The 17,937-nt window shown below is 40.1% G+C and overlaps 1 protein-coding gene across 1 annotated transcript in view; it reads left to right on the top strand.

Moving 5' to 3' along the window:
- The first annotated feature begins 3,054 nt into the window (after window positions 1-3,054).
- Window positions 3,055-17,937, top strand: part of MAPRE2 (microtubule-associated protein, RP/EB family, member 2) — a 45,307-nt gene continuing 30,424 nt past the window's right edge. The window contains exons 1-2 of the mRNA XM_010012900.1: window positions 3,055-3,065; window positions 11,083-11,210. Of these exons, the coding sequence (XP_010011202.1) occupies window positions 11,090-11,210 (121 nt within the window). The 5' untranslated portion in view covers window positions 3,055-3,065; window positions 11,083-11,089. The remainder of the gene's footprint in view (window positions 3,066-11,082; window positions 11,211-17,937) is intronic.

The raw sequence follows: 17,937 nt of genomic DNA, 5'->3' as shown, positions 1-17,937 counted from the left end.
CGGAAATGTAGCCAGCAGCTCCAGGGAAGTGATTATTTCCCTCTGGTGCTTCTGAGACAGCATCTTGCATACTGTATTTGAATTTGGCCTCTCCAGTTTGAGAAAAAACAGGGACATACTGAAGTCAGTGGAGTGGAGGGCCACCAGGATGGTCGGGGGGGCTGGAGTCTGCGAGCTGGGTTTGATCAGCTTGGGTAAGAGAAAGCTCAGGAGAGGGGAAGATCTCACTGTAATCTTTAGCTGTATAATGGGTATGGTTTGTGTGGAGAAGATGGAGCCAGGTTCTTCTCTGAGCTGCTTCGGGAGAGGATGAGAGGCAATGGCAGACAGCAGCTGCAACAATCGAGGGGACTTCAGATACCGGGAGAAAAATGTTCACAATGGGGATGGTCAAGCACTGAAAGAAGCTGCCCAGAGAGACTGTAGAATATCTGTCCTTGGAGAAACTCAAAACTCAGCTAGATGGGACAACCAGCAGCTTTTTCTTGCTGATTCTACTGTGAATGGGAGGTTGGAGCCAGTATCTCTGGAGTTCCCCACCTACCCAACTCACTTCATGGTCTTATTCTATAACTCAAATAGGCATAAACAACTCCTGAGTTCAAAACAGCACACTAAACAGAATCATGAAATCAGGAGCTTTAAAAGTGAAAGGAATATCATATGGCAACAAATTTGTACTGCCCCCGACGTGAAATCATCCTATCATCAAAGGTTCCAAATGGAAAAGGAAAATGTGTGTATGCAGTCTCAGTTTGACTGTATCGATTTCAACTGTTTTCTAGCTTAATTCTCACAAAAGTTATACTGCTGCTGCAGTGTGTTAATTACTTCATTCTGCATTCTTCAAATCACTGGGAGCAACTTCTGCAATTTAGTACAGAGGCATGACTGAAAGCTTGTAAACACACAGTAGAACGAAGGGACAGTTTTGCTGTGTCATAAAAACAATTATGCACATTGCAGTTAAAGATTACATCTTGAAGTTGAAAGCTGGTAAATTACTCCCTCTGCTTTTAAGGAATTGTTCTTTTTTTTAATGCAGAAAATATTAACATTATTGATAAGTAATTTGCGGGAAATGTTTAACTGTGAGCACAGCACTTAAACTGTGCCAGCTGTGTGCTTAGTCTAACGTGCTTTTACAGGGAGTGGTGCAAAACTGTCTTGCTGTATGACCTACGGCAACACTGAGAGGCTTGAAGAAACTAAATATTCACATTGCAGCATAGTTTATTACCTTTTTAACTGCACTTACATGTAGTCAAAGGTAACTCAAGCAGTGAGCTTTTTTCTTGCTTGTTTACTTATGGGAGTTGGTAATGTCACTGTTTGCCACCTAGAAGCAATACACTTCAGGAACTGACCTCAAGATATTCCACAGGAAGAGGCCAAATCCTATTAAACAGTACATCTATGCTTCTCTTAGCTTAAGGCACAAGGTTTTATTGGGGCTTATAGATAAAGACTGTTGTAACTGCCAGTAATTCTGTTCTTACTATCATAGTTATATCAAAGCAGTAGGCATCATAAAAAAGGACATTATTTGGGAAAACAAATTTTCAGGGATTTCTCCCCTTTAGATAGGCAGGAGATGTTAAAAATTAAAATCAAAAAGAAAACGCTGACTTCAAAGACCAACATGGTTGGAAAAACAAGTTTTGGGAAAGCTTTACTTGATGCTGGTAGTCTCAGGAACTGTGTTGGTAGTGCAACAATGGTGAAATAAGTTTGTGGTTACTGGCACACAGAGAGAGTAATGTATTACATAAATCACAGATGGTTGAGCTAGCATGTTCCTAAAGGGCAATTTATCTGTGAAGGATTAGCAAATTCTAGTTTTAGTTGCTCCAGAATTAATTCAGCAGTTAAGCAATTGCACTTAGAAGTTCAGCCCCATTTTGGTCAGTCCTTGGTAGGATTAATTCTTAAATGCAAGTAATTTACTGGTAATATCTTGAGCACCAGAATAATGTCAGTGTTTCCTTGCCTGTTATAGTATTAACTCATGAGAATAGTGGAAGAGGTCAAGTTGCTTAGGTATCCAAACCCAAAATTGTCATGGCTGGTAGTGCTAATACTTGAAATCAGTATAATTTTAATAATGGTTTTTAAGGAGTTTGTGCAAGCCAAAAGCAGCAGTATTTGGGCCTATTTCAACAACATCAGAGATGTCAGAACTCCCAAGATTTATTTCAAGATTATTTTTTTTTTTAATTATTATTGGTTTTAGTCTCGTTTTCACCAGCATTGGAGAGAGAAGTGGGAGAAAGGTTGAATGCAAAGCCTAGTAAAAAGCTGCATCTTGTGTTGGCCCAGTGGTGTGCAGAGGCAGTGCTGGCAGGGGATTTACACGTGGTTCAGGTCACAGATGGCTACTGAAGCTTGGTCCTAGAAACCTGCCCACGGAGTGCTCTGCATACCCAGCAGGAAGCCTGGTATTTCTTTTTTGAACCCCAAATGGCAGCAGAGCTGTGGTATCAGGGGAACCCTGCACAACAATATTAGACCTTAATATTTTACATTACAAAAATACACAGCCATGTTTTGGAGAGTGATGCATGAGTGAAAGCAGCCAGCACAGTTGCCTATTGCTTCATTCGTTGTCACATGCTTGTTTACAACTGTAGGGTAATGGTGGCTTAAAATAAATGTCTTGTACCCCTGCTCAGTGTCACCACCTTCCTGCTATGATGTCTTGTTCTGGGATGGAGCAAGGCTGGCTGCCTGCCTGGCAGCTCAGCAGCTCTCTCATGCAGGCTGTGCTCTGGTCCCTTTGCTCATGGGTCCTCGGACAGTTGCTCTGTTTGCTGGGCTGTTTCTTGTCCTTTCCTGGGTGTCACTCCAGATGCCTTTGAAGTAGCTAGTTAGAAGGCCACTTTCACAGGGATTTGTTCCCTGTGGTAATATTGAGTTGGAATCAATGATCCTTGGTGGGTCTTTTCTAACTCATGATATTCATAGAATCACAGAATGGTTTGGGTTGGAAGGGACCTTAAAAATCATATAGTTACAACCCCCCTGCCATAGGCAGGGATACCTTCCACTAGACCAGGTTGCTCAAAGCCCCGTCCAAACTGGCCTTGAACGCTACCACGGATGGCTCTCTGGGCAACCTGTTCCAAAGTCTCACTATCCCACAGTAAAGAATTTCTTCCTAATGTTTAATCTAAATCTACTCTCTTTCAGCCTAAAGCCATTCCCTCTTGTCTTATCACTACATGCCCTTGTAAAAAGACCCTCTCCAGCTTTCGTGTACCTCCTTTAGGTATTGGAATTATATTCTATGATTCTAATATATATGTATAGTAAGCCTAGAATAAATGTTGCAGTGCTAAATCGGTGTGTACCTACATTTGTTTTTAATGTAAAGAGAAAAAGTTGATGCATGACAAAGTTCTTGTTCTCTGTATCATATTGCATCATTTGTGAGTAGAAAATGTATACTGTAGTCCCTCTTCAGTGCAAGACCTTTCCCATGAGAGTGTTTTCCTGGTTAACGATGCATACCACGGACAACCATGCTTTTTATGAAGTGTACTGCAGTTTCTTGTTAGGAAACAGCAGCTACATGTTAGGCATTGCATTTCCCCTTTTGAATACTCCTCTTTTCCCTTCTTCCCAGACTCGTCTTCTTCTGTGGATGCTCAGTGCCTGTCTCCTGCTGAGTCACTGCCTTGCTGCCTGGCTCTGTGTGGGGGTGAGGCCCTTGGAGGCTGCTCAGGCCCCCTGTCAGGAGGGCTGTATAGTATTACAAAATCTCATTTGCCATTACGTTATGCTTGGAGTAAATCGATGTGTTACTTTAGCCTTTCACCTCCCAATGTGTACATGTCGGGAAGGAGGAGGAGGGGCAGCAAAACCCCAGATAGGTCAAAACTAAATTCATGTGGTGACTTCATCTGAATCCAGTTGGATCTCAGCCCTGCTGAAACTCCCAAGCCTGCCCACAGAGTTTTCTGGACTTAAAAGGCGGAAATGGCAGGAGTTGGGAGCAGCAGGCTGCCTGCCTTGCCAGAGCTGCTGCCAGGCTGCAGTGTGGCTGCTGTGCTGGTGGGTTATGCCTCCAACATAATGCCATGGGTACCCAGCAGTGTTGGCTTTTCTTAAGGTTTCTGGTTATTTTTATCCCTTCCTAATCAGGGGCAGTTGTTTTCCTGGTGTAGATGCAGGTGGCTGCTTAAGCGTGTGGTTCTATGCACATCACTTTGCCTGGGAGTTCACGCATTGCACTCAAGTGGGGCAGTGAGTCTGGGGACAAGCTCTCCTCTGCTGCCGTCTTCATTTTCCAGTAAATCTGCATTTGCTAAAGCACGTGGGGATCTACTGTCTGAAAATCATTCCTCATTTAGTGGGAGCAAAGATAGGATGTTCCCCTGTTATTTGCAGAACCCAGGCTACGAACTGGGGTTTGTTAACACATGCTGCCTGTCAAGGCATCCTGTCTACACCATGATGTGTACTCAGCACTGCTGTTACCTTGCTTTTGGTGCTTTTTAGCCTCTTCGAAATCCTTTAGCGATGTCTGTGTGTATACTTAGTCATGTGTTATTTTCAATGATGAGGGGGAAAAAAAAAGTGAAAGGAGAATTAAAGCTCACGTGTGTCTTGGTGAATTGAGACTGTTTCATATAAGATTTAATGCTGGTTTATTCATCAGCTTTTTCAAGGTTTTCTAGTTACAAAATGGTCATAGATCTTTTTTATAAAATATCAGTGTTTCTAATTGACTTGGGTTTACTGTATAACATATGTCTGAGAATTATTTTTCTCCGAATCAGTCTTCCCCACAATCCCATTGTCTACTGTGAAAGGTAGACTAGTTGCCAGTGTCTATTGCGAAAATTTTACAGGTTGAATGTCTTCCTTCAGGGCATCAAAGCAGCAACTGAAGCTTAAGATCTTGACTTGAAAGCCTTGGTGGGGGGAGGGTAATAACTGTTAGTAAAAGCAGTTTATTTTTTTTTTTAGCATTGCAGCCTTGCCACACTTGTATTCCTCTCATTCAGCCCACTTCAAAGGTTTTTGTGGTTCTTTGTTACTAAAATGCCTTCTTAATTTGTAGTAACATTCTTTTCATACTGAGATTTGTGCATCTTTGCCCATGTTGAGTGCCTGTTTAGTGCCAAGCACTGCAACTACTTGGCTGGACTACTCTAAGGTGCAGTTTGAGGGTGCTGTGGTTTCTTTCTAACCAGCCAGTCTGACTATACCTATGTGGAAATGGCAGTGGCCAAAGACTCTGAATTGCTTCCATTTTGTGTCTGCCTTTCTTGAACCTCTATCTGTTTTCAAGAATGGGGTTTGGGTGTTTTTTTTTTTTTTGTTTTTTTTGGGGGGGGGGTTTTTTGGGTTGTTTTTTTTTTCTTTAGCTAAGATTTATTTACTCATAGAAATCGATAAGAACCTTTCAAAAAGTATCCAAATACTTTCAGCCACAATTAGGATAGCACGTAGTTGAGTGTTAATGCCATGTTGTACTTCTGGAGGCAAAGATGGACCCTAGGGAAAACAGTGTTAGTATTACTGTGGAAACGTGACATTATTGCAGTGCTGTACAGTTTCAGTGGCAGCAGGAGTGAAAAGGTAGAGAAATAATAAAAAAACCCCAATCTTAACTTATGCTATGCAAAATGACTGGCAGATCAAAAAAATCAACTGATCAACTTCAAGTGAGTCAATGAATGTAGCTTGTCCTCCTCAGGTGCCCTAAAATCTTCTAAGCACCAAATAATTTTCTTGGAATTTGTAATGCTTCTTTTCATTTTGTCAAACTACACCAATTTCATAACTGGTTAGTGAATAAACTTAAAACTATTTTGTAAAAACTCTGCAGCACTGCTAATTATTGGGCCATCTCAGAGGTTTTGGCTCACATCATGGATATTGTTTGAATACGTCTGGTTGTGTGCTTGAGATTTGGGGGAACTGAATGTCTGAAAAAAGAACTGGCATTTTTCTGCTTCTCAGCTAATATGGTTTTGGGGTTTAACTTTTTCTAAAGCCTTATGTACCACAAGCCAGAATTACTGCCAACCTTTGTGAGAGTTACTCATATTTGGGTCTAAACCAGTCCTTGGGACCAGTAACAAACATTTGGGTAGGTCAGAACATCCTGGGGTTGGCAGACAGCCTCTAATCTAAAATAACAGAATTTAAGAATGCCCTTGTCCAATCAAAGTAAATCTCTATTACTCTAATCTCACTAGCATTTAAACAGGGAGCTGCAATGAGAACAATAGAAAATACAATGTTGGCTGTGTTAAACGATAATCCTGCAACATTCAAGCAATCAAAATGTACATGGATTGCTTCAGTCTTGTCTAGACTCTGTAGCATGCTTCACAAATCATTTTGGGTTGTTAAGCCAGATCCATGTTGTAAAGGTAAAATGGCATTTGGAAGCAAATGAGATTCTTTGATATTGATATTATTGAGATATGTTATCAATATTATATATTGAGATATAATAATATTGATATTATTGAGATAAAAAAAATTAACATTTCAAGGCTATGTAGTAACATGGGAACAGTGCACAAGAGATTTGACATTCAGCATTTTAAAAGGTGTGAATTTCTTCCAGTAATACAACCACAGGGTTCTTTACTCCTTTTATTTTTTCCATGGCAACATCTCACTGTGATTAATCTTAGTAACTCTGAGTTTCTGACTAGACAGAGCCTTTATACTGCTTGCTATAAATACCACTTTGATTGCAGCACTCTGATGTGAGGCCTGTGGCCATGGCCATTGAATGTGCTGGAAGAATACAGCATAAGTAAAAAAAGTAGAGTAAGAACAGTGCTGTCAGCATTGTGCAGGGGCTTTTTGTGTTGTTTATGTGTCCTCAGGACTCCTTTAAGTGAAGACAACCTCAAGCATAACTGGCCTGTCATGACTATGGCTAAAGCTGTATGCAGTGAATGTTGACGAAGCAGGCAAGGTCCAGCTGCAAATCAGCTGCCATTTCAGGATGGTGTGAAAGGACAAATTTTCCTTCTACAGGGATCCAGCTGCTGAGGCTGTCAGGTTTCTTCCTTCAGGGTTTTTTGTTTTGCAGGAGCTTTAATCTAGAAAGCCTTTCTAACAGAAGCTACAGCAGTCTCATTCAGCTACATCTTAGCCTTTCCGCTATATCTTCCGCCTCAGTAATTTCTGGTGTTCTATCTTCTGTTTTACTGGCAGTATCTACCCTGATGCTATCAGGTGCCAGCTTCCAGAAGAGTCCTCTTTGTATTGTCACACAGGCTTTCTACTGCATGTAAAAACTTAGTGTCACACCATGCTTAATTGTATGAAACAGGAAGGCCTTGCAGATTCAGAGGTGAGGACATGTGATGGGTATTTACACTACAGATAGATTCATTGCTGTAATTCTTTCAGTCTTGCCATTATTACTGGTTTGTCATAATACAATGCTGCTTCTGCCAACTATTATTCATCTCCCTAGGAAACTAAAGTAAATATGCCTCTTGCACAACTGTTCTTAAACACAGCTGGATAGCACCTTGTAACATCTGCAGTTATCTGTAACAGGAGCAGTGGAAAATGTCTAATAGCTGAATGTGCAGTGCTCCATGTAATGCCTTAAGAAATTAATAATCCTTTGGGTGTAATGTTTACCATTAGACATGCTGAGCCACTATATTTCTGATTGAGGAAACTGCTTAGGCATATACACGATTTTCAGCACCTGACTAATCCTCTGAACTCAGCTTTGTGGTGCTTAACTGTGCATGTATAAAGTAAATGGTCTGGACTACCATGTGAAGACTATCCTATGGCTTGTTTGTATTTCCTGAGGATTTTATTTTCAGTTTCTTCTAAGTAAAACAAAGGAGAGTCCTCTCTGGTTAGGCTGTGCTGTAACAGAAGTTTTTAAGCACCTATGTGCTCTGAAGTGGGGAATGTGATGTGCTATGTTCTATCTGGTTTTAGCTACTGTAGAATTGCCAGGCATCCCTGTGGAAAGTGGAAGCTCTCAGGTAGATGCTGGTTTTCAGGCTTGTATATCTTATTCTTGAAAGTGTTCAGTCTAAACAAGGGAAAGCCTAACAAGTAGGAAATATAAATAATGTCATTGGGAGGTAGAGGTATATTAAGACATACGACCAAGTTGTTAGCTACTTTGCTGTTCAGAGTATATCCTGCGTGTCTCTACCTGTCCAGCTGTTCTCTTGCATTGCCTTACAGATGTTTATTAACGTGTTTTGAATTTGGATCACATTTTTCAAAGTAGTCCAGCACTTAAAGAACAGTCCTGGGGAAAACCTGAGCCCAGCTGTGGATGTCAAGCACAGCGGTTGTTGTCTGTTGCTGAGCGTGGCTCTGCTACCTATGCCTGCTTATTTGTTTTTCTTTCCTCTTTTGTTTTTTTCAAGGTCTGCCTGTGTGGTGAACAGGATACGTGTGTATCTAAGCACCAAATTGGAACATGCTTACTCTAAAGGAAACCTTCCCAGCTGAGTTTATTTAAAATGTACCCATTAGGAGGGTGGGGGACAGCAGATGCAAAGGCATGGTGAAGTCCTTCAGGAGAAGGGGACATGCAAGATTCAGACATGTGTTAACAAGTCAGTGAGAGTAAATGGCACTGGCATGTCACTGATTTATTTCTTTGTCAAAAGTTCTGATTAATTTTGCATATGGTTTAAAATTGTACTGATGCACCTTCACACATATCTGTGTGTACAAATGTGAAGCTATTGTCTTTGACAAACAGCCTGAACTTGCATTTGACCCATAGACTGCAATAATTCATTGGCAGGCACACCATAAGTTATATTACAGATATCCTTCAGGGTATCATTGTAAAATTCAAGGTTATTCATTTACTCTCAGTTTCCTGGAGTTCCCTGTCCCATGCACTGCAGCAAAGGAGGCTGTTTGTTCTCCTGCAGAAAGAAAGGTCTTTCTCTTTGCAGTTGCTTTTGGAAAAGGGTGAAGGGGGAATTTCTGCTTCCTTCCTGTGTGTGGATTTTCTTGATCTTTTTAACAGAGTAGACTTTCTTCTGTCGCCACAGGTAGCTGATGGTTGTTCTGAGTCCTGCCAGGCCTCAAGAGGCCTGTTAAAATTTGGATGAAGTAGTGGCAATCACAGATCAGAATATCTTTATTTCAAATGTTATCATCAAAGAGCTTGTTTAGAAGTCAGCAGACTGTTCCGTATTGAACTGTTGCTCTAATACTAAACTCAGTATTTTGAATCTTAAATGAATATTAAATTCACTACTAAGCTGTTACTTGAATGACCTTACAAACAATATTTAACATGTTAGTTTAAGAGTGACAGTGATAGTGTATTTCTGTTAGTTTATCTATATAAAAAGTCTAAAAATAATAAAGTAAAAATCATGCTGGCAGTGGTGGTGTTAACTTCAGAAGCTGTTAGTAACAAAGGTGCTGTTTGCCTGCTTGGTCCCTTCCATCCTGATGTTGACTCTAAGCTCTCATGGCTAGCCATTATGGTGTGGTTTAAAGAATAAAAGGGCACTCCCTGTTTCTCAAACTTTGTTCCTAGTGCCCGGTTCAGTCCAAGCACTTTGCATGTGCCAAGAAAATGGCCTTTGCTAAGTGTTACAGTGAATGCAGTGCTGTACAGTTCATACAATCAGCTGTGCTGACTGGGAGCTTGCAGGAAGAACTGAACAGACTGTGGACAGGCTGATGTGTTCTGTATTTCCGAAGTGCCCATGCAGGAGTGGGTGGAGGGTCTGAACATACTTACATGTTACTGAGTCAAGTTTCATGCTGGTGGGTGGTTTTCACACATTTTTACCTAGGTTGCTCCAGCATACCTAACTGTGGGCAGAGTTAACCCCTGCAGTACTAGTCTTGGGAATGTTATTTACTCTTTCCATGAGTGATCTTGGTTTATATCTTTGAAACTATTGATGAGATGACCTTGAATGTGCTCATCTTTTCTCTTGGCAGTGTCTTGTAATGGGAAGATGTGACTAGTGTAGAATAACAGGAAATAAAATCCAGTAGTATGCCTTTCCAGTCTTTGTACTTGGGAGTTGATGATAAAAGCTACTATGGTTTACCTACTTTCAGGAAAGGACTTTAGCTAACTAGATGAATCTTCTTAAGATGATGTGGCTATGAAAATTATCAGCAGAGTGCCGTTTCCCAAGGTCTTGGTGAAATGTTGTCCGAACGTTTCAGTTTGAAACTGTTTGGCTATGTTCAAGGAGTACTGCTGGCATGAGCAGGAAGTGATGGTCTGACTTGATAAGAGACTCAAAGGATTAATTTGTTTGATCTAGACTACCTAGGCGTTGGGACAGACTGAGTGCTCTCCCTAACACGTTATGAAATCAGCTCTGGGAAAGAAAAAGCCATTAGAGCTGGAAGATAATGTTGGCAGAAGAACAAATGGGTTTAAGCTGAGAGGGAATGTTCCTAACAGTTTAGAGGAATCGGGCTCCACAGCAACTTTCCAACCAGATGGTTGGGGGTGCAAATCTCAGTTAGTTTCAGGATAGAAGTTGGTGAATTGATAAAAAGATTATCTGGTATTCATTCTATGATTGTTAGAAACTGAATTAGTGATCCAAAAGTCCCCTGAACCAGTGAGAAATCAGTATTGTGTAAGTAGAACTGCTACATCTTCTAGAGGACAGCGGAAAATTAAATACTTATTTAGGCAGTGTGATCATCCTCCAGCAGCAAAAAGCTGACAGATATATGTCAGATCACTACCTTTGTGCAGCACTATGTGACAGATCCCAGGTCTCTGATCCTGTCTCTGTATCTGTAGGCTATGTCTTACTCTTCTTTTTTTTTCTCCCCCCCCACCTTATTAGCATTAAGCAGAATACTGTAGATTTGTATGTTCTTTAAATTCAGTGACAGCTAGAGAAATATGTTCATATATTCCAAGAGGACACTGAGGAGGTTACGTGTCATCAAAGAATAAAAATTAAATCTCCAGTCTTAATACATAAGAGAAGGTTGGGCAGTGATGCAGCTTTTCCTTCTTTTTTTTTTTTTTCCTGACTAGGAGGTGTAAGTTTGTTGTATCCAGAAAACAATTATCAAAATGTTAAAACTATTTTTCTTGTCTTTTTTTCCTAGTTGGGGAATGGCGGTCAACGTGTACTCTACCTCTATAACCCAAGAGACTATGAGCAGACATGACATCATTGCATGGGTTAATGATATATTAGCTTTAAACTACACAAAAGTCGAGCAACTCTGCTCAGGTAAGAAAGTATGGTATGCTCTATGAATGTTTATTTTAAAACCACTTTAAAAGTCTGATTTGTTGAAAATAGATAACTTTAAGCTTTGACATAAACCAGTTACTCTGAGAAAATAGACTAATGTATATGCAAAGGAAGTGTTCTTGCATTCATGTTAATCATGGAAGGATAAAGTGCCTTCAGAAAGCATAACAAATGCAGATGTGAATGGGACAGATGTAGCAGAAGATACACAGAAGTAATAAAAAGGTTGACTAAGCAAGAAAAGAATACAGAGATAAGCTATTGTGGTTTATAGCTAGTGGGGTGTGGACATAGCTGAAAGAGAGACAAATAGAGAACAGACACCCTAGGTGAATAAAATTCTCCACTACCTTTTCCTTCTTGGTGAGGGTCCTCAAATCCCTGTTGATGTTTGCAGAAAAAGAGCACAAGTGCAACCGTGAAGAAAAACACAGATTTGAAGAAATGAGCCTTTAGCTACTGCAAGGTCTATAGAAGTTTTTCAAGAAAATCTTCCTTTTTCTCTTTAAGCATAACTGAACTCTCGTTGTAACTAACTTTGGTAATGAGCCCTGAGAAAGAGTAATGGTTTGAATACTTTGGACATTTTGGTTAATCAGAGTGGCAACTACAAGATATGTGTTAAACAACCGGGTCTGTAATTAGATGATGACTAGAAATGATACAGACAAAAGCTGATGTTTCACTGAGAATACAGATGCCCCCAGGGAGTGATTCTTTCTGATTTCCTGCTGTGATTTTTAAATTTGAAGATGTTTGTGTTGGAGGAGATCTAACTTAGATTGCTACTTCCAGACAACTGACATGCTGGGAACATCTTACTTACGAAGACAATGCTCTGAGTACACAGAACTGAAGCCACGTTACCACATTTTCAGCTATTTGCTGGTCCAGTTGAAATGCATTAGTGGGGTCTTGTATTCATATATTTGAATTTACCTACCATTATGAGTAATTTTTCTGAGATGTTCCCCTGAAAGGTACAGAAAATCTTTAGAGTATGATAGCCTCATAGCTTCAAAACTTAAACATACCCCTCAAAACTTAAAAAACAATCATTAGCTGCAGATGCAGGCTTGCATGCTTGCAGGCTTGCACAATGGCTATAAAATTGAGGTTGAGGAAGGGGAGGTTAAAGTGCATGTCATAACTGATACAAACTAAATAACTAAAGACATAGAACATGAGAAATAACCTTTTTAACAGTACTGAACTTGAAATTGAAATGTTATATTTAGCTGTTGTTATATTTACATGCCTGGAAGTTAGCCTGAGTATTGAGTTATACATAAAGAAAGCATTCATATGGGGATGTGTGTGCACGTGTGTAAATATAGGTGTAGCCATATATAGGTAGGTACATATGGGTACACACATGCTTATCAGGCTATAGAAAGATGCAAGAAAATGGACATTTTTATCCCAAAATACCCAACGTTTGCCATTGTTTGAAACAGGAAGTATACTAGACCAGTTATTGACTTGTTCCTGTAGAACTATTTATATGCTCATAAATAGTTGAAAGGAAGCTTTTGAAGTGAATTCTTCATCAAGTTAAATGTGTGTGGGCTTGCAAATAAAAAAAAAAAAAAAAAGAAAAAGACCAAAAAACGTCCACATCTTTCCCAAAACAGGGGAGAGGTGATCTGAGAAAATTTAGTTTATAGAGAGTACAATGAGTTAAAAATATTTAAGAAAATAGACTAAGACACTTCGGCTGGGTGGGGCAGGCAGAAGAAAAGCATGGAAATTGTCACAAAGGCACTGTCCCATTTCATTACATAGCTTCTTATACAACTTTTTCTGTGACATCTAGTGAGGATTTTGGGACACATCACAAGGGAAAAACTGAAAAAGGGTTGTCTCATTTCAGCTCTTCCTCCATCCTGTATAAAATTAAATCTTTCCTTCCTTTAGAGATTCCTGGACTGTATTGACTGCTATTGTTACCAAATACTTTTACATTCATATCTTAACAGGTCAAAGCTGTAAACTTGAATTTCCCCATTTGGTTTGATAGTTGAGCTTGATTCTTACATGTTTTTAGTTTTCTGTTATTGTTCATTACAACCTCAGACGGGACTTTAATAGTTCCTTACCTGAAGAAGCGCTTTAGTGCAGTCCTTACTGTGATCCAAAAGACTTTATTTTATGAGCAGATGAATCTAAGCTCTGCTAGGTTATTGCAGACACTAGAGCACAGTAGTCCTGTGGACTACTTTCCTACTTTTCATAGGTCCTTTCCATTTGAGTCTGCACAGTCTGTTTCTCATGTACAAGGCATGCATGCACATGTAGGGATTGAAGATAGATGGACAAGAAGCTTTGTGAATCTTTCTGTATTTAATATACATATATATAGTTTACCATGTAAACTCAGAATACTTTATTTAATGTACATACAGTATAGTTTACAGGATAGAAACTGGGGGAATGGTAGTACAAATGACCAGCCAACTGACAGGCAGAGCACCAGCAAGCATGGTATGAACTGTAGTTTGAGAATGACCAATGTAATTCATTCTGGCGTTCCTTTGGCTCATGTTCCTTGAAGCACTGGCATGAAGCATTAAGCTTTCATGCAGCTTAATGTTAGTTTCCATAAAATATGAGCATTTCCCCAGGAGTTCAAAGAGAAGGAATGTGGGCAACACTGTACAACTATGAAGCATTTCACAGCATTAGCAGGGAGCTGCAGAGCCACTGTAACTGAATTTTTATAACCTACTGTAAAATCGTATAGACGTTTTCTTCTTTTTTAGAAGAAGGCATGAAGATTTGTCATGCTGTTACATGACTATTCAGTTCTTGTTCATTTATATTAATAAGGAGCAATCACAAGGCCAGAAAAAGCTTAGTGCAAGGCCAAAAAAAGCAGGGGAGGGAGAGAGGGGAGGCTAAGTCTGAATGAAAAGCTGGAAGACATTATTTTTAGGAAGCATGAGCTACCTAGATGTGACATACACCTTGTGTTCAGCACCTGGGTGTGAGACCTCATGGGTGCCCATGTTTTGCAGCCAACCTAGCAATAATTCTGGACAATCTGAGCTTAAGCAAGAAGGAACAGTGTGACATTCTGCCTTTTAATAAAGGCTTTATTCAGCACATATCTAAAGCTCACCATGACAATTCATAATAATGACAGAAAAAGCAATCAAACCTTTCTCTTATTGCTGTGGAGAAGTAGCTTTGATAGTGCACATGCTGTAGCAATACCAGCCTATTCCCCAATTGCCAGTTACAGTAACAAAGCTGCTAGGAAGAGGAGCAGCAAAGGAAGAGGTTGGCTTAGTCATAAAGCGTTTGTATTCTTTGGGAGTCTTAGATGTGTTTTTGTCTCTGCTAAGTAGGCCGAGCAAAGTGCAGTGTCCCCTGAGCTTTCTGAATGCCTGCTGTAGTGGGGATGTGCCAAAAATGCCAGGTTATGGATGGGTGCAGCCCTGGAGAGTCTAAATTTAGTCTGCAGCTCCTCTGGTAATTTAGTTTTGACAACTTGAGAGAAGATCTCTCTGAGCACCTCAAAGCAACCAGTTCCTTTCATTTTAGGTGAGTGTCATTTTGCTGTGTTTTGGTCTCTGGGCTTGACTACTTGCAAGGTTGTTAACCTGAATATGAAATTTATAATCCATGGGTTTAATTGAAGGCATAGTGCATTGCCTTTAGATGGGCATTAGACTTGAGACTATTTAGTTTGATACATGAATGAAAAATAATAGAGAACAACTGAGTGGATTTAATGTAGTAGGATCCCATGTGCAACACCCATATGGTTGGGAAATAGAAGTTTCAAATGAATTATGACGCTGGCTGTTTTTTAGGAGTCATGCCATTTTTGCAACAAATACACAGTGGCTTAAAAAGATTCTGACTAAACAGCTTATAAGTTCATTTTCTTTACTAAGGCTGTTTTTCATCTATAGGGAATAGCAAGTGAACCTGTTACAGGGCTTTTCATGAGTGTCTAGCTGCTACATGAGAGTACATTCAAAATAAGGGTCAGGCAGGAGTCTATAGAGGGCTTGCATATGAATTAAAAAGAAATAACACAAAGTGTACAAGCTGTATAAATTATGAACAAGGAACCTAGAAATGGTAAATGTATATAGAAAGGAAAACGCAGCCTGAAGTGAGGTATAATTCCTTGTGTAGCTATACTTTGAGGTTAAGGTGGTACAGAATCTTTCCCTCCCCTCCTCCTGCATTTGAGAATTCTCAATAGAATTATAAACTTGCAAACTGTCTGACCTCAATGCATACAGACCTCCTGTCTTTTAGGATTTGTATGCAAGGATTAAGTGTGGGGTAGTTTGGGTTGGTTTTTTTTCCCCTCTTTCCTCTTGCTTTTAAGAAAAGACCATATTATAAAGAGAGCATGTGGTGTGGCATTTTCAAACATTAGACTGTGTGATGCTTTCTGTGTAGATGCCCTGGGTGTTGCTACAGGGAATTTTTCATGTGACTGCTGTAGCCAGTACCGTATCTCAGCTGGCGTTCCTCCTGTGAAAACACATAGTCCCTTTATAGATAGATTTCGTTGTTACTCTACCACCTGGATCTCGGAGGAAGGCAGGCAGTGTGATAACAGGGCAGATCATGTTCTTTGTTTGACTTCGTGTTGCCTCTCCTGCTCGGGATTTGGGGGAGAGCTCCATTACAGCCTCCTGTGACCAGTGCTGCACAGGGAGGAGGGTCCTTCCTGGCTTGTGGAGGTTGTCCAAGGTGTTATGCTTCCGGGGAGGATGTGCTGGGGCTGGGTGCTGTGGGGCTGGTCAGTGGCCCCTAGACCTGGCAGCATTTGTTTGCAAAGTGGCTGTCATGCCACCTGCACCACACAGCCTCCAGACCTTCAGTAGCAGCAGCGAGTGGTGTGCCAGGCACACTGCATCCCGAGCAGCTCTTCTCTCCCACACCCAGCAAAGATCTGTCTGAGCAGGGCTGAGATGATTGGGGTTACCTCAAGAAGGGTGCTGGCTAGGCAGACATGGTGAGAAGGGCAACTTCTGCATGTCGTTTGTGTATATATACATGCAAATGAAGTGTGTTCTGTGGCTTAGCTGGTTAGAATTTGGTTTTTCATATATAAAAGGTGTATGTTGCTCAGTGCCTATATTAACCCATAATTTTCTTGCTGAAATCTGCATTATAGGACCCTGTTGGAGCATTTGGTGCCGGCATGATTTCTGCACAACCCAGTGTGCTAGTGCCTGCAAAGCTGAAGCATGTTTCAACATCGGTGGTTTTGGGTTTTTCCCAGTTTGCAGCCTTGCAAAGGCTGGGTCTCTAGAGCAACTTGGAAACATGAGTAAAACATGGCTTGATCCCATTTGCACTCTGTAACCAAGCCATGTTTCAAGGAACTGGCATGTTGTCCTGAGGTCATGCAACATAGAGAATACTCGGTGTCAATAACTCTCTAATGTCTTCCATATGATGTTTAGGATTAGAGGGATACAATGGATGTTAATGATTGGATATAAGATCATTTCCAAAACTTTCTGAGGAAGCTTGTAAAGCAGTATCATGAGATTTTCAGCCACTAATATTTTTTAAATGTCATTCATTAAGAATTCAAGAGGAAAAGAATTTGAACAAGGCTTTTATTTTTAAAAAAGTATTATTTAATTACTCGTAACACTCACTTGAAGTCAGTTGCTTGATCTCCCTCCTTTCTTAAGAGCTTGTTAGATTTTGCATGATACTTTTTCTAGGCATCATAAGTTACACAGCTATTTTAAGTTAAATGGGAATTGTGTTTTCTGAAATTGTTCTGACCTTCCCATTTAAAAATTAATGAAATCCAAAATAAATTATTGCTAAAATTTAAGTATTAAAAACTCCACTGTTTATAATTTATGAGCAGCTTAACTACTTACATATTTAAGAAAAAGAAGAATACAAGTTAACACACGCAAAACCCGCCTCCAACATGCACTATTTCAAATGATCAGTGGATGTTCTGGGTTATGTCACACAAATGCCCCACCTGTGTAGAAGAAGACTTTCTGAAGCAGATGTCATTTAAATATGTGTGTATCTGACTGTTGGGAGATAAAGATGCATAGTTCTTGTAGCCTATTTTTGGTGGTGGCTTTCAGAAGTTCCCATCTGTGTGCAGGCACTGAGCCTGCCCTCATTGAGGCAGTTGTGCTTATGCAACCATGTGCAGGGCTGCATTCTAACCTGCATCAATTTTACTTTTATTTCTTTAAGTGCCCTCCCAAGAGTGTTACTGGGAAGGTGAAGCTCGGGCTGGAGTGGCTTCACTGATGCACAGCCCCATAAATGTTTGCTTCTCAATAGCTAAGCAGGTGGTAGATTGATGTGGGCTTCAACAATCATTGTGAAATAGGCTGAAACTTCTTAAATCTCTTGGAGTTTTGTTTTGGTTTATTTTTAATTGGCAGAGTAGAATTGTGTTGACCCATGTCCTAGGACATATAGATGCTGCTGGAAATGCAAATAGGAATTTGAAGACTCTGGTCTCCAATAGAGTGCTTAACATAGATTGTGTTGTTTCTTAAACATGTGGCTATATGTAACACAACTTCACATTTACAGACGTGCCCCTTTGTTTGTTTGTTTTGAAACACAGCCTTAAGTGGCATAACAGAACACCCATATTTGAAATCTAAATGAAAATCTATACTCTGATATCAAAGTCAAAAACCTACTACTGTGTACCAACCTTAACATCACTCCTAAG

This window comes from Nestor notabilis, unplaced genomic scaffold (assembly GCF_000696875.1).
Source record: "Nestor notabilis isolate BGI_N333 unplaced genomic scaffold, ASM69687v1 scaffold8144, whole genome shotgun sequence".
NCBI classification, from domain to species: Eukaryota; Metazoa; Chordata; class Aves; order Psittaciformes; family Psittacidae; genus Nestor; species Nestor notabilis.
This window is presented reverse-complemented; position numbering and strand designations above follow the sequence as displayed.